This window comes from Rhinoraja longicauda, chromosome 5 (assembly GCF_053455715.1).
Source record: "Rhinoraja longicauda isolate Sanriku21f chromosome 5, sRhiLon1.1, whole genome shotgun sequence".
Classification (NCBI taxonomy): Eukaryota; Metazoa; Chordata; class Chondrichthyes; order Rajiformes; family Arhynchobatidae; genus Rhinoraja; species Rhinoraja longicauda.
In genome coordinates this window covers 89,164,518-89,187,648 of record NC_135957.1, presented here as the reverse complement: position 1 = coordinate 89,187,648, position 23,131 = coordinate 89,164,518, and the positions used below count along the sequence as shown (strand labels likewise).

The 23,131-nt window shown below is 46.1% G+C and overlaps 1 protein-coding gene across 2 annotated transcripts; it reads right to left on the bottom strand.

The window, feature by feature from the left end:
- Positions 1–3,462: 3,462 nt before the first annotated feature.
- erich1 (glutamate rich 1) lies at positions 3,463–22,866 on the bottom strand. 2 transcript variants are annotated; one of them, XM_078399928.1, is made up of 4 exons: positions 21,655–22,866; positions 13,616–13,741; positions 8,772–8,897; positions 3,463–4,959 (listed from the first exon to the last, which is right to left on the bottom strand). In XM_078399928.1, the coding sequence occupies exons 1-4, from the start codon at positions 21,671–21,673 to the stop codon at positions 4,613–4,615; spliced, it is 618 nt and encodes a 205-aa protein (XP_078256054.1). In that variant the 5' UTR covers positions 21,674–22,866; the 3' UTR covers positions 3,463–4,612. The 2 variants fall into 2 exon arrangements, with proteins under 2 accessions (XP_078256054.1, XP_078256055.1); XM_078399929.1 differs by lacking the exon at positions 8,772–8,897.
- Between the last annotated feature and the right edge of the window lie 265 nt (positions 22,867–23,131).

The window sequence follows — 23,131 nt, the reverse complement described above, 5'->3', positions numbered from 1 at the left end:
AATCCAATGTCCACCTTCAGAATGCGTTAATTGCCCAATGAAATAAATCAAATTACATTAACGCAGTAATGTGAAATGGGCAAGTGGGCTTGGTGGAGTATGAAGCACGATCTCCACAGATGGATGAGTGCCGCTCCCAATGTTTGGTGTTTCGCAAGTAAATATCTGAACTTGGCACCATCGTTTCCAGAAGAGATTTCACATAGATGTCGTCATATGCTTATTCGTATTTTTAGGAACTCTATATTTATTGTTGCGTTTGAACCTATGTCCCCGTGGAGATGTGAAAGTATATAAAGGCGATGCAATTGTATCGGCTCACAACCTCGTGTAAAGGAACAGCTAAAACATAAAGATCCCCATTGACATGGAAAGGTGGGAAAGGTTTGCGAATGTGGCGAAAAATGTGTACGTGGTTATCGTCATCATTGGCATTCCTGGTAAGTGTTCATCTCCGTGTGAAATTATAAAGAGGAATACCCCCTGCCGACCCTTTCATCTCCAGCTGCCGCCTCCACGTCGACCATCTCGACTGGCAGTCGGTGGATTGGTTGAGTGAATCTGTTTCACAGTCAGATCACCAGCGAGACGACAAAAGGCTCGATTGGTTGAGTGATCAAAATTGACTAATTAAGCAGCCAATAAAAAGGGAAGGTGCAGAGGAGCGGCCTACTTGGAGGAGCTGTGTGGAGAGGGTGCTGTGTGGAGGGGTTGTGTTGCTGTGTGGAGAGGTTGTGTTGCTGTGTGGAGAGGTTGTGTTGCTGTGTGGAGAGGTTGTGTTGCTGTGTGGAGAGGTTGTGTTGCTGTGTGGAGAGGGTGCTGTGTGGAGAGGTTGTGTTGCTGTGTGGAGAGGTTGTGTTGCTGTGTGGAGAGGTTGTGTTGCTGTGTGGAGGGGTTGTGTTGCTGTGTGGAGAGGGTGCTGTGTGGAGGGGTTGTGTTGCTGTGTGGAGGGGTTGTGTTGCTGTGTGGAGGGGTTGTGTTGCTGTGTGGAGGGTTTGCTGTGTGGAGGGGTTGTTGTGTGGAGGGGTTGCTGTGAGGAGAAGAAGGGGGGGGTGTTGTGTTGAGTGGAGGGGTAGGGAGGTTATTGTGTGGACGAGGAAGGTGGTTGGTGGATGGAGGGAGTGCACTGAGATACTGCAGTTGTGGGGAGCAGGAACTGGAACCCCAAGTCCAGGACCCCCAAGTCTGAGCACCATGAAGAGTTAATCAGGAAGCAGACCACTCCTCACTATAATGTGGGATGAATATCTCTCTATAAAACAGAGCACACAACAGTCCCTCTGTTCTTTTGGGTAAGTCTAGATTTACATTCATCCAGTTTGTTCTTGTTAGTCGGAAAGAACTGCAGATGCTGGTTTAAATCGAAGGTAGACACAAAATGCTGGAGTAACTCAGCGGGACAGGCAACATCTCTGGAGAGAAGGAATAGGTGACATTTCGGGTCGAGACGAAGGGTCTCATCTTGGGCGCAGATATGGTGAAGATGGAGGAATGGGATAGTCTTTGCAGGAAGCAGGGTAGGAAGAAGTGTAGTCGAGATGGTTGTGGGAGTCAGTGGGTTTGTAATAGACATCAGCCAACTATTGAAAGGACCAGGTGGCTGCTCGTTCCCACCCCGTCCATCGCCTCATCTCTTCTACCCTGAAGCAAACAGGTCAGGCACAGTTGGAGCTGGGTGTGACAATGTTAAGCTTGCAGCCGCGCACCGATTCCAACTTTCTTGATCTTTAGCTGAAAGTTGAGTCAGAGTTCAGAACCGGAGAATGTGTTTGGAGTGGATGTGGAGAAGATATTTCCAGCATTGGGAGAGTCCAGGACCAGACCTCAGATCGCCTCAGAATAAAATAAATGAAATGAGAAGGAATGTCTTTAGTCAGAGGGTGGTGAATCTGTGGAATTCATAGCCACAGACGGCTGTGGAGGCCATGTCAATTCTTATTTTAAAGACAAAATAGATTGATTAGTACAGTTGTCAGGGAGAAGAGAGGAGAATGCGGTTTGGAGAGAGATAGATCAGCCATGATTGAACGGCAGCGTAGACTTGATGTGCCGAACCGCCTAATTCTACTCCGAGAACTTATAAACTTCCCTTCTCACTCTGCAGTGAATTTGCTGGCGATTGTGATCCTGTCCACCTGCACCACTCGCTACCTGGTGGCCATGGCAGCGGCCGATCTAATGGTCATAATCACCGAGGTGTTACTTTATCGGATCAACTTTCATTACTTGCCACTGAATTTCCTCCACATCACCCCTGTGTGCAGCACCGTACTTTGTATTGCGTCGCGCAGCTACAGACTGTTCTGTCTGGTTCACCGTCACTTTCACCTTTGATCGGTTTGTCGCCATTTGTTGCCAGAAGCTGAAAACACAATATTGCACTGGGAAAACTGCGGCTGTGGTTCTCACAACAGCTGGCGTTCTGCTCTGTCTGAAAAACATTCCCTTTTATTTCATATTTAAACCAAAACGGTTTATCGACAATGTACCGTGGTTCTGTAATGCAAAAGCAAGTTATTACACTGACCGCGGGTGGGTGGCATTTGACTGGTTTGACACGGTTTTATCGCCGTTTCTCCCTTTCGCTATAATCCTGCCACTCAACGCTCTGACAGTCCGACACATTTTAGTGGCCAGTCTGGTCCGTAAGGGGCTGAGGGATCAGAGTAAGGGGGAGAACCGCAGTGACCCGGAGATGGAGAGCAGGAGGAGGTCTGTGATTTTACTCTTCACCATCTCCGCAGCTTCATCCTCCTGTGGCTGACGATTGTCGTAAACGTGATTTATTATCAGATCACATGAACTGGAGCCGAACCCACTGAATCTGACTATATATTTCACCACGTCGGGTATTTGCTGAGGAATCTCAGCTGCTGCACGAAAACATTTATTTACGCGGCGACCCAGTCCAAGTTCAGGGAGCGGGTGAAGATCGCGATTAAATATCTGGTTACCTCAGTGCTTCGGCTCATTAATAAACACACGCCATGAGCGCCAGCTGGAGGCGGCTGCAGTGTCTCCAGTGTTGGGACCAGTTCCATACAATCGCCGTTGGATCTTCAGCTCCCACTCCCAGGCAATAGAAGAGTGCTGGGACTGTCTGCTCTGTATTCCTGGGGACACTGACCTGCTCATTCCCCGAGGATAAATCCCTCGCCCCTAGTCTCTTCCCCACAGACCACCATCTCCGCGCACATTGCCGACAGTCCGTGGCGCTCTGTCCAACTGACCATCACTGATATTCCATTCATCCGACCACGACCACAGAGCTGTGCTGAACTACTATCTATCTCATTGGTGTTCCCCGGATGATATTCGATCGGACTTTACTGGCTTCACCTTGCACTAAACGTTATTCCCTTATGTTTCTGTACTCTGTAGGTTAGCACGCAAAAGCTTTTCATTGTACAAAAAAACTAAACAAATTATTAAAATATTTTTTAAAATATTGAAGTATGACAGGTGAAAACAGTGCAGCAAGATGACATTCAGTTTTGCACCACAGAAGTAATTATAATGTGCATTGCAACATCATTTATGCTCAACCTAAATATGTAGAAACAAGTTGCAGTCAAAAGATTTAATTTTACAATAAGACAACTGCATAATGATGTAAAAGTATTTACCAATAAAAAAACATCCTTTGTTTCGCCCTGATGGAATACATCAAGACAAACACAAATGTCCAAGAACGAAATAGACTTAATATGACAAATGAAAAGATGGAATCGACTGGGCTTATATTTGCTGGAATTTAGAAGGGTGAGAGGGGATCTTAAGGGATTAGACAGGCTAAATGCAGGAAAAATGTTCCCCATGTTTGGGAAGTCCAGAACCAGGGGTCACAGTTTAAGAATAAGGGATAGGCCAATTAAAAATGAGATGAGGAAAAACCTTTTCACTCAGAGTTGTGAATCTGTGGAATTCTCTGCCACAGAAGGTAGTGGAGGCCAATTCACTGGATGTTTTCAAGAGAGAGTTAGGTTTAGCTTTTAGGGCTAAGAGAATCAAGGGATATGGGGAGAAAGCAGGAACGGGGCACTAATTTTGGATGATCATCAGGGTGCTGGCTCGAAGGGCCAAATGGTCCACTCCTGCACCTATTTTCTATGTTTCTATGAAAGACAGTAAATGTGGCAAAGTAGTTGTCAGCTCAAGCTAGAAGACAGGATGCAAAGTTTTTTTTCACACAGAGTGGTGAATCTGTGGAATTCTCTGCCACAGAAGGTAGTTGAGGCCAGTTCATTGGCTATATTTAAGAGGGAGTTAGATGTGGCCCTTGTGGCTAAAGGGATCAGGGGTATGGAGAGAAGGCAGGTACGGGATACTGAGTTGGATGATCAGCCATGATCATATTGAATGGCGGTGCAGGCTCGAAGGGCCGAATGGCCTACTCCTGCACCTATTTTCTATGTTTCATTAAAAGGTTCTCCATTAAATAGCATGAATTTGTCTACTGGAGAAGGTTACTTTATCCCAAAACGTTCTGACCAAAATGATAATAAATCAAACTTTTCAATTCTGGAATCATTGTATGCCTTGCACTCTGTTTGGTGCAGGTGTGGTGAAAGTAAATCAATGCTGGTAAACAGCAAGGTACAATTCCTAGGTTTCATTTGAGTCCATGACTCCCAACTGTTTTCTCACCTTCAGCAACATCATCATTACTGTTCTCACCTGGTTGATAAATTAATTCAACAGCTATGGCTTTGGTCACCAGTCCAGCAGCCCTCAGCTTCTCTTTATGCCGTTTCTTCTTTAGTTTTCTTCTCCTGTTTTTAGTTAATATTTCAGCTTCAGGCTTTGCAGAATCCAACGTCACTGTTTGAAGACTGTCAGTTTGTACCATCTCTTTGTGCCTGTCTGTTTGTGCCTTTTCACGGAGGCCCGAATGCACCGAGCTCTTGCATTTCCTCTGCCGCTTGCGCTTTCTGTGGAAGTTTTCTGTAGAATGTCTTCCTATATTGAGCAAATATTTGCATAATAGTATGCTTACAAATTCTATTATCAACTAATTCCCAAGGACTACAGACCCGTAATCCACCCATTTGTCAACTGCATTCTATGAACACTGGAAGTAAACTTTATACCAATAACACTTTTGGGAATTAAAATGAATTTACTATTTTACCAAATTGTAGATAAAAACCTGGAGACAAGGACATTTTAAGAGCTCCAATTGAAAACTTCAAAATACCAATTAAATTCCATTTCCGTTACATCTTTATTACGCAGAACGAAGGGAGGGGAGCCAACATTTTTAGTCCAAAAGTGAACTCTAATAAAAGGATTTCCCAAATACAGTTTGATTTTTATTTCTTGTAACAAGAAGATGATTTAGGTCAATGATAAATTGCAGAATCAAACCAAATGTTTACAAAATTATTAGCGTGAAATTTGTAGTTTCATACAGAATACAGGAATACAGAGCTTTATTTGTCATTCGGTACCGAGGTACCGAACAAAATTACATTGCAGTCACACACAAAAAAAAAAGAACACAAGACACATGACCCCAACACAAACATCCATCACAGTGACTCCAAACACCCCCTCACTGTGATGGAGGCAACAAAACTTCCACTCTCTTCCCCACGCCCACGGACAGACAGCTCGTCCCCGACCGACCCGCACAGTCCCCGCAAGGGGATGGAAGTCCCCGCGGCCGAGCCGCACCGGGCGCTGAAAAGTCAACAACTGTAAAACTATCATCAATCACCATAATTAATCTGCAAATATCAGCAACCACATATCTAGTTAAGTGCAGAAATTCCAAATGGCATTTTCTTTTTCTACTGCAGAAGGTGGTTTACATAGGGCACAAAATGCTGGAGTACCTCAGCGGATCAGGCAGCATCTCAGGAGAACATGGACAGGTGATGTTTGAGGTCAGGACCCTTCTTCAGACAAAGCTGGAAGACAGGAGGGGTGGGACAAAGCCTGGCAGGTAATAGGCTGAGGAGGGTTCCTTGATAGGCAGATGGTTGGACAAAGGATAGAGATGAAACGATGAAAGGTGTAAGACAAGAGGATTAGGTGTGAGTTCAGGTGGGGCATAAGGAATGGAGATTGGGAATGGGGGGGGGGGGGGGGGGTTAAATGAGGGAAGAAGGGAATGAGGTAGGATTATGTATTTACCTAAAATTGGTGAATTCATTGTTAATATCGTTGGGTTCTAATCTACCTAACCCAAAGATGAAATAATAAAATGCTGGAGTAACTCAGCAGGTCAGGCAACATCCCTAGTGAACATGGATAGGCCCCCCTCCTTCTCCCATCGTTTTGTCTACTCCACTGCTCCCCCCTCCACCGCAATCTCCCCTGTGTTGCCGACATCTTCGAAGGTGGGCGCCTCGGTGCGAGTTGGAGGAGAAGGTGGCGGTGGAGTGGCGGGGCCCCACATCCGACAGGAAAATGTGATAAATGTGAGGTCACTTTGGCGCCAAAGATTGGAAAGACTGGGCTTGTATTCACTGGAGTTTAGAAGGATGAGAGGGGATCTTTTGAAACGTATAAAATGATAAAAGGACTGGACAAGCTAGATGCAGGAAAAGTATTCCCAATGTTGGGGGAAGTCCAGAACCAAGGGCCACAGTCTAAGAATAAAGGCCATTTAAAACTGAGATTTTTCACCCAGAGGGTTCTGAATTTGTGGAATTCTCTGCCACAGTAAGCAGTGGAAGCTAATTCACTGGATGGATTGAAAGGAAAGTTAGATAGAGCCCTAGGGGAGAAGGCAGGCACGGATTACTGTTTGTGGATGATTAGCCATGATCATAATGAATGGCGGTGCTGGCTCGAAGGGGCAAATGGCCTCCTACTGCACCTATTTTCTATGTTTCTATGAAAATGCGGCAGGTGGTGAGAGGGGAGGGAGCCTCAAGGTGGCCGAGCACGTCCTGTTGTCGGCAACGGCCAGGGGCACCAACATGAGCCTCAACACCAGCCATGTCAACCAGACCATGTGCCAGACGTAGAGCCAGGTGCAGAGTCGGCAGCTTCGGTTGGTCAATCAAAATCCATTACAATGCTATCTGTTAAAATGACGTTTTACTGTATTCCTTGAAGTGCAAGATACTGAGGGGCGGTCTTACAAAGATTTGTAAATTCATGAGGGTAAGAGATAGGGTGAATGCAGTCTTTCAGTGAGTGTCGGGGAATCAAAAATAAGAGGAAATATGTGTAAGGTGAAAGGGTTAAGATTTAATATGAACCTGAGGGACAATTTTGTCACTCAGATGTTGGGGTGTATATGGAACAAGCTGCCAGAGGTAGTTGAGGCAGATACTATAACACCATTTTTTTTTTAGATTTAGAGATACTGCGCGGAAACAGGCCCTTCGGCCCACCGAGTCCGTGCCGCCCAGCGATCCCCGCACATTAACACTATTCTACACACACTAGGGACAATTTTTTACATTTACCCAGTCAATTAACCTACATACCTGTACGTCTTTGGAGTGTTGGAAGATCTCGGAGAAAACCCACGCAGGTCACAGGGAGAACGTACAAACTCCGTACAGACGGCTCCCATAGTCAGGAACGAACCTGAGTCTCCGGCGCTGCATTCGCTGCAAGGCAGCAACTCTACCGCTGTGCCACTGTGTCGCCATTTAAAAGACATTTGGACAGGTAAATGGATAGGAAAGGTTTATAGGGATATGGGCCAAAAGTTGTCAGATTGGGACCAGCTTAGTACAGGCATATTGTGAGGTTATTCACTTTGGAAGTAAGAATAGAAAGGCAGATTATTATCTGAATGGTGTCAAGTTAGGAAGAGGGGATGTTCAACGAGATCTGGGTGTCCTAGTGCATCAGTCACTGAAAGGAAGCATGCAGGTACAGCAGGCAGTGAAGAAAGCCAATGGAATGTTGGCCTTCATAACAAGAGGAGTTGAGTATAGGAGCAAAGAGGTCCTTCTACAGTTGTACCGGGCCCTGGTGAGACCGCACCTGGAGTACTGTGTGCAGTTTTGGTCTCCAAATTTGAGGAAGGATATTCTTGCTATTGAGGGCGTGCAGCGTAGGTTCACTAGGTTAATTCCCGGAATGGCGGGACTGTCGTATGTTGAAAGGCTGGAGCAATTAGGCTTGTATACACTGGAATTTAGAAGGATGAGGGGGGATCTTATTGAAACATATAAGATAATTAGGGGATTGGACACATTAGAGGCAGGAAACATGTTCCCAATGTTGGGGGAGTCCAGAACAAGGGGCCACAGTTTAAGAATAAGGGGTAGGCCATTTAGAACGGAGATGAGGAAGAACTTTTTCAGTCAGAGAGTGGTGAAGGTGTGGAATTCTCTGCCTCAGAAGACAGTGGAGGCCAGTTCGTTGGATGCTTTCAAGAGAGAGCTGGATAGAGCTCTTAAGGATAGCAGAGTGAGGGGGTATGGGGAGAAGGCAGGAACGGGGTACTGATTGAGAGTGATCAGCCATGATCGCATTGAATGGCGGTGCTGGCTCGAAGGGCTGAATGGCCTACTCCTGCACCTATTGTCTATTGTCTATTGCTCGGCATGGAGAAATTGGGCCAAAGGGCCTGTTACCGTGCTGTTAGACTCTATAACTCCAAATGAATTTGAAGGAAAGTGAATGGATTAACCAAGGAAACAATTATTTGCTGCAAAAGTTTGGAAACTGTCATGCTTGAAGGATCCAAATTTGGGAAGCACTGTTCATTTCACCCTATCTTTACCGATAGAAATGTATCAAAAGGGGACAATAACTTTATAAATTGTAATGGGAGAAAAAACTTAAGTTCTTTCTACCTTCTGATTCTTCCATTGACTCTTCAGATTCATTCTTTTCACTGGATCTTGTTGCACACACTTCATATCCAGAAGGCAAGCTCACGGTATAGACTTTTCTGCCTTCAGGAACAATTTGTGCAGCATCTGTGGAAGATTGGAACTTTCTTTTTGTATTTTCTCCACTTGTTATTCCAAGTTACTTAAAAAAAGCTCATGATTCAAGTTGTCAACATTTAAACACAAAATAAATGCACAGTTTAAGGCCGTGTAGGAAAGGAAGTACACGTTCTAGCTCTCAAGCCTGCTCCACCATTCAGAAGGATCAGTGCAGATGGAACGTTCAAGTCCACTTTCCTATCCTTTCACTATAACCCACAATTTATTCACTGTAGGAATGTACCTACTTTAGATTTAAATATATCCAAAGACACCGCACATATAGTTCTCTGAAGCAGAGTTCCAAGGACATACAACCATCAGAAAGACGAAATTCATCTTCATCTCATTCTTAAATAGGTGTCCCTCTCTTCAAAGGCCACAACACTTAGTTATGAGCTCTTCTACAAGAGGTGCTGGCTCGAAGGGCCGAATGGCCTCCTCCTGCACCTATTGTCTATTGACATATTTGCATTACCCTGTCAAGTCCTTCGCTATTTCCTTACATTTCAATAAATACGTCTCTCATTCTTCGCAACTCCAATGAGTACCACACAGTCCCAAGCCCCATAACCATTCCTTGGAGGATAACCCCGCTACACTTCTTTCGTAGTCAACTACACTAATCAAAAGTGGCAATTGGTGCTTCAGATACCGTAGTTGACGCTTTGCTGCAAATTTTGCCAGTTCCGTAGAACTACCCAGGGTGCACGATGAGGACGTAAAGCAACTCCCACTCCACTCCACTATACTTGTGGTTATTCCAGTTTATACTTGGATCAGTCATAGAACATAGGAAAGTACAGTACAGGAACAGGCCCTTTGGCCCACAATGTCTGTGCTGAGCATGATGCCAAGATAATCCAACCTCAACTGCCTGCAGCTATTACATAATCCTCCATTCCCTACAAATCCACATGCCTATCCAGAGCCACTTAAGCAACCCTATTGTACCTGCCTCCACCATCACCCTTGCGGCATGGTCCACCATCACCCTTGTGGCATGCCTCCACCATCACCCTTGTGGCATGCCTCCACCATCACCCTTGCGGCATGGTCCAGGCTTCCATCATCCTCTGTGTAAAAAATCTTGACCCACACATCTCGGACATTCGGCCCATCAAGTCTACTCTGCCATTCAATCATGGCTGATCTAACTTTCCCTCTCAACCCCATTCTCCTCCTCATAACCCCTGACACCCGTTCCAGTAAAGAATTGATTGATTGATTGATTGAAGGGGTAGAATTTAATTGTCAATCCTACCAAATTTGGGGCGGCACAGTGATGCAGCGGTAGAGTTGCTGCCTTATAGGGCCAGAGACCCTGGTTCGATCCTGATCTCTTTTACACCTTGTCCCTCTCACCGTAATGCCCTCTAATCTCTTACATTTCCACCTTGGAAAAAAGATTGTGACTGTCTTCCCAATCTATGCTGCTTATATATTTCTGTCTACCCAATCTATGCTGCTTATATATTTCTGTCTACCCAATCTATGCTGCTTATATATTTCTGTCTACCTAATCTATGCTGCTTATATATTTCTGTCACGTCTCCCTCATAATCTTATATCCTTATATCAAGTCTCCCTTCAACCTCCAGCATTCCTGAGAAAACAAACCAAGTTTGTCCCAAGGTCCCTTCGTAGCTAATACCCCCTAATTCAGACAGAATTTTGGTAAACTCCAAAACCTCCACATCATTCCTATAATGGAACAACCATAACTGCATGCAATGTTCCAAATGTAGGCTGGCCAAAGTTTTGGTCAGGATTCAAGAGAGTCAAGACTGTTCAATTTTCAAGTGTACCGAAATGAAATCATGTAATTCTTACTTGCAGCAGAACAACAGATTTGTAAACACATTACTTAATAGACAACATAATAAACAAAAAAAAATCGATTAATAAAACACACAAATATAGTGCAAAACAAAACAACGCTCAGAGTCCCTATTGCAACCAAGACAGATTGTAGTACAAAGGTTAGTTCGACTTTGTGGTGTTAAATAGTCTGGTTGTTGGGAAGAAGCCGTTCTGAACCTGGACGTCATGGTTTTCGGACTCCTTTACCTTCTTCCCAATGATAGGAATGAAATGCAATCGTGGCCAGGGAGGTGTGGGTCTCTGATGTAGCTGGCTGCTTTTTTGAAGCAGAGTCTCCTATAGATCCCTTCAATGTTGGGGAGGTCAGTACCGGGCAGTGTCCACCACTTTTTGTAATCTTCATTCCTGGGCATTCGAGTTTCCGAACCAGGCCATGATGTAACTAGTCAATATGTTCTCTACTATATACATGTGGAAGTTCAAGAGAGTATTTGTTGATATGCTGAATCTCCTCAATCTTAGTAAAGTAAAGGCGTTAATGGACTTTCTTCATGATTGCATTAGTGTGCTGGGTCCAGGACAGATCTTCAGAGATATGCAAGTCTAGGGATTTGTAGTTGTTGATTCTCTCCACCACTGTCCCGTTGATGGATTTATTTGTGGTTTGTGGATCCACGGCCTTCCTCTTCTGAAGTCAACAATCAGCTCTTTGGTTGAAACAAAGGTTGTTATTCTAGCACCATTCAATCGTATGAATGAATGAATAAGTTTATTGGCCAAGTATGTGCATATTCAAGGAATGTGCCTTGGTGCTCCGCTCACAAATGACAACACAAACATACAGTTAACAATTAAGAATAAAGCACAACCACATCAAAACAATAAGGATACAACATTACCGTCCAAACATGTGGGTGAAAATAAACCAGAGCAAAAAAGAGACTACAGAATTTGGTTATTGAGTAGAACTAACACTCGTGGAAAAAAGCTGTTTTTATGTGTGGCTGTGGCTACTTTGACAGTCCAGAGTCACCTTCCAGAGGGAAGCGCTTCGAAGAGTTTGTGGCCAGGGTGAGAGGGGTCAGAGATGATCTTGCCCACTCGCTTCCTGACCCTTGCAGTGTACAGTTCGTCAATGGGGGGGAAAGTTGCAGCCAACAACCATCTCAGCTGTGCGAACGATCCGTTGCAGCCTCCGGATGTCGTGTTTGGTGGCTGAGCCAAACCAGACCATGATGAAGAAGGTGAGGACGGACTCAATGATAGCAGTATAGGATTGGACCATCATTGCCTGTGGCAGATTGTGTTTCTTCAGTTGCCGCAGGAAGTACATCCTCTGTTGGGTCTTTTTGACTGTGGAGTCGATGGTGGCCCCCCATTTAAGGTCCCTGGAGATGATGGTTCCAAGGAACTTAAATGACTCCACAGATGGTGGATGACTCCACCATCAAATGACTCACAGGTTGATGGTGAGTGGGGGGAAGGGGAGGGGGATCTCTTCGAAAGTCTACAATTAGTTCCACTGTCTTGAGAGCATTGAGCTCCAGATTGTTGCGATGGCACCAGGATGCCAGCTGTGTCACTTCCCATCTGTAGGCAGATTCCTCCCCATCCTGGATCAGTCCAATCAGGGTCGTGTTATCCGCAAACTTGAGGAGCTTGACAGAGGAGTCTGTGGAGGTGCAGTCGTTGGTGTAGAGAGAGTAAAGGAGAGGGGAGAGTACGCAGCCTTGCGGTGCTCCTATGCTGAGGGTCTACGGGTCCGAGATGTGCTTTCCCAGCCTCGCATGCTGCTTCCTGTCCGTCAGGAAGTTGATGATCCACTGACAGAGGGGTTCAGGCACAGTCAGCTGGGAGACTTTGGAGTGTAGTAGCTCTGGCACAATGGTGTTAAAAGCAGAGCTAAAGTCCACAAACAGAATCCTGGCATAGGTCCCCTGGCGGTCTAGGTGCAGGCCTAGATTGACTGCGTCGTCCACCGATCTATTGGCCCTGTATGCAAACTGCAGGGGGTCCAGTAGGGGGTTTGAGATGTTTTTCAGCTGGGCCAGCACAAGTCTTTCAAAGGTCTTCATGACTGCAGAGGTAAGTGCGACAAGCCTGGAGTCATTAAGACCAGTGATCCTTGTCTTTTTGGGTACAGGGACAATAGTGGAGACCTTGAAGCATCTGGTCTCCCAAATAAGCTTGTTAGGCAGATGCAGAGGGGGTGGTTCTGGGACGCCAGAATGCACTGCTGAGACTACTGGAGACGTCGTGGGTCCAATCAGCGAAACGTCGATGAAAGTAGGTGCCCACTTGACAACCCCAATGACGTGTCTGCCTAGTCTTTCTCAACATCGGAGGAGCATAGGTGAGTGCATAAGCCTCCCATCACCACCGGGAGCAAGTTGACATTTGGCACTTTGGATTTCTAACATCTTGTCCTGTGTATTTGGAAACTATCTAATTTTTACATCTAGGTCATTTGCATACATCACAAACAGCAGAGATACCCGTGGGAATCCAATGATCTTAAGTTCTGTATCCATTTGACCAAGTCATTATGAATCCCATGCATCTTAATCTTTCGGATCAGCCTACCATGTGAAACTTTAACAACTTTACTAAATCACGTAGGCAACATTCACTGCTGTACTCTCATCAATTACCTTCATCTCTTCCTTACAAATCTCTATCGAGTTAGTAAGTCACAAAGCCAACAGGAAGGTATAATCCACAGAAATAAAGTGGATAAATGCCGGAGCATAGACAACTGGCAAAGATAATGCAATATTATTAGATTATTATCAGTTTGTAAAATGGCATGTTCATAATGTTATTTGAGCAGATATCTACCAGAACTCATTTGTTGCAACATAAATACATTGTTCAACTGTTACCTATTCGGTCTTTCTTAGTTGTTTTTCTTTCCGCTTCGCTCTGTTCCTGCTTTGCCCTTGATTCTTTTATCTTTTCTTCAAGAGGTGATGAACAATATAACTTCTTTAATACCCTTTGCTTGAATGCTGCAGAATAGCAAGAAAAGCAATGAATAAATATACAACAGAATAGGCAAATCCACATACATCAGAAATTATTCAATCAAGAATCCAGGTACTGTTATGAGAAATCTACACTCCAAAGCCACTTTAACCTTCCTTACACGATGGCTCGGTTTCTGGTGGCTGCGGTGTAATGTAATTTTGCCGAAGCTGTACAAGGCTAGGGTAGCAAGGCTTAACTGATCAAGACCATGATTAAGCAAGGTTGTATTCATAGAAACATAGAAAATAGGTGCAGGAGGAGGCCATTCAGCCCTTCGAGCCAGCACTGCCATTCATTGTGATCATGGCAGATCATCCGCAATCAGTAACCCGTGCCTGCCTTCTCCCCATATCCCTTTATTCCGCTTGCCCAAGAGCTCTATCTAACTCTCTTTTAAATCATCCAGTGTATTGGCCTCCACTGCCTTCTGTGGCAGAGAATTCCACAAATTTTCAGTAATCATCCATGCTATTTTTAAGATCTATTTTTATGGATCCTGACTGCATCCAGTTTTTTTTTCTAAGCTTTTTATTTTTGACTTCTCAACATCGCTTCCGGAAACATTGTACGTTCAGCTCAGATTTAAAGCCCATTATAATAAATGCTCTATTCTTTCATGAGGTTTTGTCGAAATATAAACATTCACTGAAGCATCTTATGCTGCTGTTAGGTAGGGTATTCCACAATTAATTTTGTTATCAAAGTCTCTTTCTTGCACAGGTGTTCATTCCTCTAAATGTAGTAAATGAAACACCAGCAGTTAAGGACCATCCAACTCAAAAGAATTAACAGATGTATTTGAGGATACTGTAGGAAGCTAGAGAAGAAATTGCAAGCGCCCTGCCTGAGATATAGGAATCATCATTAGATATCGGTACGGTTACGGAAGTCTGGAGGGTAGCTAATGACGTGCCTCCATGTAAGAGGTTCTGCAGGGAAAATCCTGGGAACTGTAGGCAAGTGAACCTAACGTCTCTGGGAGACAATAGACAATAGGTGCAAGAGTAGGGCATTCGGCCCTTCGAGCCAGCACCACCATTCAATGTGATCATGGCTCATCGTTCTCAATCAGTACCCCGCTCCTGCCTTCTCCCCATACCCCCTGACTCCGCTATCTTTAAGAGCTCTATCTAGCTCTCTCTTGAAAGCATCCAGAGAATTGGCCTCCACTGCCTTCTGAGGCAGAGAATTCCACAGATTTACAACTCTCTGAGTGAAAACGTTTTTCCTCATCTCTGTTCTAAATGGCCTACCCCATATTCTTAAACTGTGGCTCCTGGTTCTGGTCTCCCCTAACATTGGGAACATGTTTCCTGCCTCTAGCGTGTCCAATCCCTTAATAATCTTATTTGTTTCAATAAGATCCCAGTCTTTCAACATACGACAGTCCTGCCATTCCGGGAATTAACCAAGTGAACCTACGCTGCACGCCCTCAATAGCAAGAATATCCTTCCTCAAATTTGGAGACCAAAACTGCACACAGTACTCCAGGTGCAGTCTCAATAGGGCCCTGTACAACTGCAGAAGGACCTCTTTGCTCCTATACTCAACTCCTCTTGTAATGAAGGCCAACATTCCATTGGCTTTCTTCACTGCCTGCTGTACCTGCATGCTTCCTTTCAGTGACTGATGCACTAGGGCACCCAGATCTCGTTGCATGTCCCCTTTTCCTAACTTGACACCATTCAGATAATACTCTGCCTTCCTATTCTTACCACCAAAGTGGATAAGCTCACTTATCCACATTAAACTGCATCTGCCATGCATCCGCCCACTCACACAACCTGTCCAAGTCACCCTGCAACCTCATAGCATCTTCCTCACAGTTCACACTACCACCCAGCTTTGTATCATCTGCAAATTTGCTAATGGTACTTTTAATCCCTTCATCCAAGTCATTAATGTATATTGTAAATAGCTGCGGTCCCAGCACCGAGCCTTGTGGTACCCCACTAGTCACCGCCTCCCATTCTGAAAGGGACACATTTATCCCCACTCTTTGCTTTCTGTCTGCCAACCAATTTTCTATCCATGTCAGTACCCTACCACCAATACCAAGTGCTGTAATTTTGCCCACTAATCTCCTATGTGGGACCTTGTCGAAGGCTTTCTGAAAGTCAAGGTACACTACATCCACCGGCTCTCCCCTGTCCATTTTCCTAGTTACACCCTCAAAAAATTCCAGAAGATTAATCAAGCATGATTTCCCCTTCGTAAATCCATGCTGACACGGAACGATCCTGTTACTGCTATCCAAATGCTCTACAATTTCATCTTTTATAATTGACTCCAGCATCTTCCCCACCACCGATGTCAGACTAACTGGTCTATAATTTCCTGTTTTCTCTCTCCCTCCTTTCTTAAAAAGTGGGATAACATTAGCTACCCTCCAATCCACAGGAACTGATCTTGAATCTATAGATCATTGGAAAATGATCACCAATGCGTCCATGATTTCTAGAGCCACCTCCTTAAGTACCCTGGGATGGAGACCATCGGGCCCTGGGATTTATCAGCCTTCAGTTCCATCAGTCTACCCAACACCATTTCCTGCCTAATGTGAATTTCCTTCAGTTCCTCCATCACCCTAGGATCTCCGGCCACTAGAAGATTGTTTGTATCTACCTTAGTGAAGACAGATCCAAAGTACCGGTTCAACTCGTCTGCCATTTTTTTGTTCCCCATAATAAATTCACCTGCTTCTGTCTTCAAGGGACCCACATTTGCCTTAACTATTTTTTTCCTCTTCACGTACCTAAAGAAGCATACTATCCTCCTTTATATTATTGGCTAGCTTACCTTCGTACCTCATCTTTTCTCCCTGTATTGCCTTTTCAGTTATCTTCTGTTGCTCTTCAGAGTCCCAATCCTCTGGTTTCCCGCTCTTCTTTGCTATGTTATACTTCTCTTTTATTTTTATGCTGTCCTTGACTTCCCTTGTCAGCCACGGGCACCTCTTACTCCCATTAGAATCTTTCCTCCTCTTTGGGATGAATTGATCCTGCAACTTCTGCATTATTCCCAGGAATACCTGCCATTGCTGTTCCACCGTTTTCCCTGCTATGTTCTCCTTCCAGTCAAATCTGGCCAGCTCCTGCCTCATGCCTCTATAATCCCCTTTGCTATACTGTAATACTGACACTTCTGATTTTCCCTTCTCCGTCTCAATTTGTAGATTAAAACTTATCATATTATGATCACTGCCTCCTAATGGCTCTTTTACCTTGAGTTCCCTTATCAAATCAGGTTCATTACACAGCACTAAATCCAGTATTGCCTTCTTCCTGGTAGGCTCCAGTACAAGCTGTTCTAAAAATCCATCTCGGAGGCACTCCACAAACCCCCTTTCCTGGGGTCCAGTACCAACCCGATTTTCCCAGTCTACCTGCATGTTGAAATCTCCCGTAACCACCGTAACATTACATTTGCGACATGCCAATTTTAACTCTTGATTCAACTTGCACCCTATGTCCAGGCTACTGTTTGGGGGTCTGTAGATAACTCCCAATAGGGTAAGTTACTGCAGCGTATTCTGAGGAATATGCATTTGACAAGACAGTGACTGATTAGGAGTAGTCAGAACTAATCTCTGCCCACATTACGCCTGTATCTTTCTTTCCCTTGCTTATTTCTGTGTGTGCAAATGCCTGTCATTTTTTAAATAATACCAAATTCCATCATCTCCTCGACCGTCACATTCCAGATAGCAATCACGTGTTGAAACTTCTCCTCAGATTCCCCTTTAAAACGCTTTTCTCTTACATTAAATCATTGTCCTATTGTTTTTGATACCCATATTATTAGAAAGGGTTTGACCATGTACCCCATCTATTGCTCTCATAATTTTATATTATCTCAATTAAGTCACTGGTCAGCCTCCTTTGCTTCAGGGAAAACAAGCACAGCCATAAACTGAGGTGAGAAGAAGCTTTTTCACCTAGAGAGTTGTCAATGTGTTAGATAGAGCTCTCGGGGCTAGTGGAATCAAGGGATATGGGGAGAAGGCAGGCACAGGTTACTGATTGTGGATGTTCAGCCATGATCACAATGAATGGCGCTGCTGGCTCGAAGGCCCAATGGCCTCCGCCTGCACTTATTTTCTATGTTTCTATGTTTTCTAAAAGTCTGTCACCTTAAGCACTCCTCCAATCCAGGCAATATCCTGGTCAATCTCTCTCCAACATCCTTCCAATGTTGTGGCAACCAGAATTGCACACAAGACTCCGAGTGCAGTCTAACCAATGTTTTGTAATGGTCAAGTCTAGTTGGATTTATTGCCATACGCACAAGTACAGTGAGGTACATTGGAAATCTTGCTTACGGCAGCATCACAGGCACGTGGTCAACACACAAAAACATAAATGCACAGAAATATATATAAAAGCATACATAAATTCTGTGATACAGTGAAAGAAAGAAAATTATGTAAAAGCAAGGCATTAGTGCAAAACCAAGTAGAAAGAAGATGGTAGTTCAGGAGGAGGCTCTTAATGTTCCATTGCCGAAGCAGAAGAAGGGTTGTGGAGCATAGTTGAAGAACCTGATCGTTGTAGGAAAGTTCCTGAAGGTGGCTTCCCACCTGGTGGTAGCAGCGGGACGAGAGCTGTACCTAATGGTGGGGCTATTCCATGATACATAACATCGACTTGAGGAAATACCTCATGTGGATGGTTTAAGGTTGAGGATCATACATCACAGAAACAGGATGAAGATAGACACAAGATGCTGGAGTAACTCAGCAGGACAGGCAGCATCTCTGGATAGAAGGAATGGGTGACGTTTCAGGTCAAGACCCTTCTTCAGACTGAGAGTCAGGGGAGAGGGAGACACAGAGATAAGGAAGTGTAAAGTGTGAGAACGAGACATCAAAGGGGATGGAAGTCAAGGAAAGTGTAGAATAGGTCATTGTCAGCTAGAAGATGGTGACAACAAAGCACACAGAGATAAAATTTAAACTAGGCGACAGTCAGACTGGTCAGAGAACTAGTGAGGAGGAGGACTGGAGAGAAAGGGAAAGCAAACGTTAGAGAACCCAATATTTATACTATTGGGGTGCAAGCTGCCCAAGCAAAATGTGAGGTGCTGTTCTTGCAATTTGCACTGGATCTCACTCTGACAGTGGAGGGGACCCAGGATAGGTCAGTATGGGAATGGGAGAGGGTGTTAATGTGTTTAGGTAGGTTTAGGTGGACTGAGCGGAGGTGTTCAGCGAAATGATCGCTGACCTTGCGCTTGGGTAAGGGTTAGCCAAGCGCAGGTCATTCTCGTAAACCTCCTCTGGACCATCTCCAATGCCAACACATCCTTCCAAAGTGCCCCCAATGCTGTCTGACCAGAGCCTTATAAAGTCTCAACATATTAAAATCACCTTTAAGAATCGGCGAGTGTTTTTTGTTAGGTCAGTGTGCTGATGATTGCGGAGGCAGGACAAAGCTTGACACAAGCGCCCGTTTCTTTTGAGCAAGTGACAGAGTAGCAAATAAAAAGGCATTGTACAACAGAGCGGCCTGTTTGGAGCAGCGCCATGTTGAGGAAAAGTGCACTTGAGGCTTTGGTTCGAGAGGCTTCGGTGAGAAGGACAAAGAAGAAGAGTGCTGACCTGTCAAGCCCAGAGCAGCAGCACGGGGGAAATGCACAACTCTTATGGTCTTAAGGTCATAAGTGATAGAAACATAATTAGGCCATTTGGCCCATCAAGTCTACTCTGCCGTTTAATCATGGCTAATCTATCTCTCCCTCCTAACCCCAATCTCCTGCCTTCTGCCGATAACCTCTGACACCCGAACAAATCAGGAATCTATCTATCTTTGCCTTAAAAATATCCACTGACCTGGCCTCCACAGCCTTCTATGGCAAAGAATTGTAGAGATTCATCACCATCAAAGAAAAACAGACCCTTCGACCCACCGAGTCTGTGCCAGCCAGCGATCACCCCATACACTAACCAACAAACACTAGGGACAATATTACAACTTACTGAAGCTAATTAACCTAAAAAACCTGTACGCCTTTGGAGGAAACCAGAGCAGACAGAGGGAGAACCTACAAACTCCGTACAGACAGCACTCTAGGTCAGGATCGAACACGGGTAAGGCAGCATTGTGCCACTGTGCCTGGTCTTGGGCAGAACTGTCACACAACCAAGCTGTAATACAATCAAACCGTAATGCTTTCTACGGGACATTTATACGAGTCACTAGAGCACTCACGTGCTTTCTTGGCTGTTGCATCCATTTCCACATCCACACCATTGATGCTGATTGGGAATATATTCCACCATGCTAACTAAAATTGATAATAAGCTTAAGACAGACACAAAAAGCTGGAGTAACTCAGCAAGACAGGCATCTCTGGAGAGAAGGAATTTTTTTAAGGCAGAGATAGATTTTTCATTAGTACAGGCGTCAGAGGTTAGAGAGTCATAGAGTGATACAGTATGGAAACAGGCCCTTCGGCCCAACTTGCCAATACTGCCAACATGTCCCAGCAACACGAGTCCCACCTGCCTGCGCTTGGTCCATATCCCTCCAAACGTCCTATCCATGTACCTGTCTAACTGTTCCTTAAACATTGGGATAGTCCCAGCCTCAACTACCTCCTCTGGCAGCTTGTTCCATACACCCACCACCCTATGTGTGAAAAGGTTACCCCTCAGATTCCCATTAAATCATTCCCCTTCACCATGAACCTATGTCCTCTGATCCTCGATTCCCCTTCTCTTTGGGTGGGAAGGAATGAGTTAACTAGGGAATTGCAGAGGGAACAGTCTCCGCGGAAGGTGGAAATGGGAAAATGTGGCCAGTGGTGGGACCCCGTTGGTGGTGGCGAAAATGTCGGAGGATTATATTTTGCATGCGATGGCTGATGGGGTGGAAGGTGAGGACTAGGGGGACTCTGTCTCTGTTGCCACTAGGGGGAGGGGAGCAAGGGCGGAGCTGCGGGGTATCGAGGAGACACATGTGAGGGCCTCATCTATGATGGGAGAGGGGAACCGTTCCCTAAAGAATAACATCTCGGATGTTCTGGTATGAACACCTCATCTTGGGCACAGATGTGGAAGAATTGGGAGTAGGGGATAGTCTTTGCAGGAAGCATGGTGGGAGAAGTGTAGTCAAGATAGTTGTGGGAGTCAGTGGATTTGTAATAGACGTCAATTTTAATGCCTATTTTGATGCTTTTGTTGTTGGACTGTGGGTGACTGAATTTCGTCCAATTTGGATGACAATAAAGCTATCTTGAATCTTGAATCTCCAGTGATGGAGACTGTGAGATGAAGAAAGGGGAGGGAGGTGTCGGAGATGGTTCGTGACAGTCAGTGCAGGATGGAAATTACAAGTGAATTTGAGTGCCAAATAATAAGCTTGTTCATCTTGTTGACATTGAACGAGAGGTTATTTGGACTATCCTTGATCGGACTTTGCTGGCTTTATCTTGCACTAAACTTCATTCCCTTATGTATCTATAGACTGTAAGTGTCTTGATTGTAATAATGTCTGTTTCTGCTGACTGGATGGCATGCAACAAAAGCTTTTCACTGTACCTCGGTACACATGACAATAAACTAAATTAAACTTGTCCTGTCAACATGTCGCTAAGTTCTCTATCTCATATACTCCATTTTATCACCCTTCCCACTCAGCTCAGCACAGTGGTGTCACAAGCTTGTAGATAGAAAGAGTTGACTGTGGCCCCACGATGAGTTTAAAGGAAGGGACTGAGAAACGCATTTTTGCAGGGCACAGGAGTTGAGAATTATTGTGGAGGGAACGCCGTTACTTGGTCCCACACCAGGTCCAGCAACCGTCAGGAAACGACCCGCAAAAACCCTCCTCATCCCACCTCAGCGACGGAGCAGTGCGGACCCCGTGGCCATCCCTCCTCCCAGTGCCTCACCCTGCGCCCTGTCCACCATCGCAGGCCGCTCCTGCTGCTGGATTGCTCCGCTCTGGGAGCTCTCCGTTCTGGGATGGTTTCCACTGCTGGGATGGCTCCGCTCCGGCTCCGCTCCACACTGGAATGGCTCCGCTCTGGGATCTTTTCTGCTTTCCACTGCACAACCGCCAACAGCTGGGCTATCAGGTTTCGCTCGCGTGGGTACTGGTTGCAAAAGGGTTGTTTAGATTTTTACGTGGGCAAGTTTGGTGAGATGATCCATGTCCAAGTTGTTGAGCTGTGACTTGAAGAGTTGACAAGGTTGGTGCACATCTGGTGGTGCCGGGAAGGATGTTCCACTCTGGGATAGTCCATGGATATAGTGACTGGAGCTAGCTGTTTTTGTTTGCTCTAATTCTGGGATCCGCTCTGGGATGGTTCCCGCTGCTGGGATCACTCCACTCTGGGATGGTTCCCGCTGCTGGGATGGTTCCCGCTGCTGGGATCACTCCACTCTGGGATGGTTCCCGCTGCTGGGATCACTCCACTCTGGGATGGTTCCCGCTGCTGGGATCACTCCACTCTGGGATGGTTCCCGCTGCTGGGATCACTCCACTCTGGGATGGTTCCCGCTGCTGGGATCACTCCACTCTGGGATGGTTCCCGCTGCTGGGATCACTCCACTCTGGGATGGTTCCCGCTGCTGGGATCACTCCACTCTGGGATGGTTCCCGCTGCTGGGATCACTCCACTCTGGGATGGTTCCCGCTGCTGGGATCACTCCACTCTGGGATGGTTCCCGCTGCTGGGATCACTCCACTCTGGGATGGTTCCCGCTGCTGGGATCACTCCACTCTGGGATGGTTCCCGCTGCTGGGATCACTCCACTCTGGGATGGTTCCCGCTGCTGGGATCACTCCACTCTGGGATGGTTCCCGCTGCTGGGATCACTCCACTCTGGGATGGTTCCCGCTGCTGGGATCACTCCACTCTGGGATGGTTCCCGCTGCTGGGATCACTCTACTCTGGGATGGTTCCCGCTGCTGGGATCACTCCACTCTGGGATGGTTCCCGCTGCTGGGATGGCTCCGCTCCGTCTCCGCTCCACACTGGGATCACTCCGCTCCGGTCCCGGCCTAGACCCTCCGTTCTCTCCACCCGGCGCTCCGGGGTGACGTCACGCTGAGCTCCAGGCAGGTCGCGTGACCACACTCTGGCGTATGGTTGGCTGCCCCGCTCGGTGGGCGGGAGATCTGCAAACGCTGCCCAGCGCCCCGGCATCCCGTCGACGTCATCGCCGGTAACCCGCGCGTGTTTGACGCCGGCCGCCGTGACCGTTAGGTGAAGTGCGCGTGCGCGTGCGCGTGCCCGGCCGCCGTGGCCGTTGGGGGATGCGCGCGCCGTGACCGTTGGGGAGGCGCGCGCACGTGCGCGGGTGCCGGCGCGCGCTGGCCGAGGCTGTCCAGGTTAGCGGCGGCGACGGCGACACCACCATCAC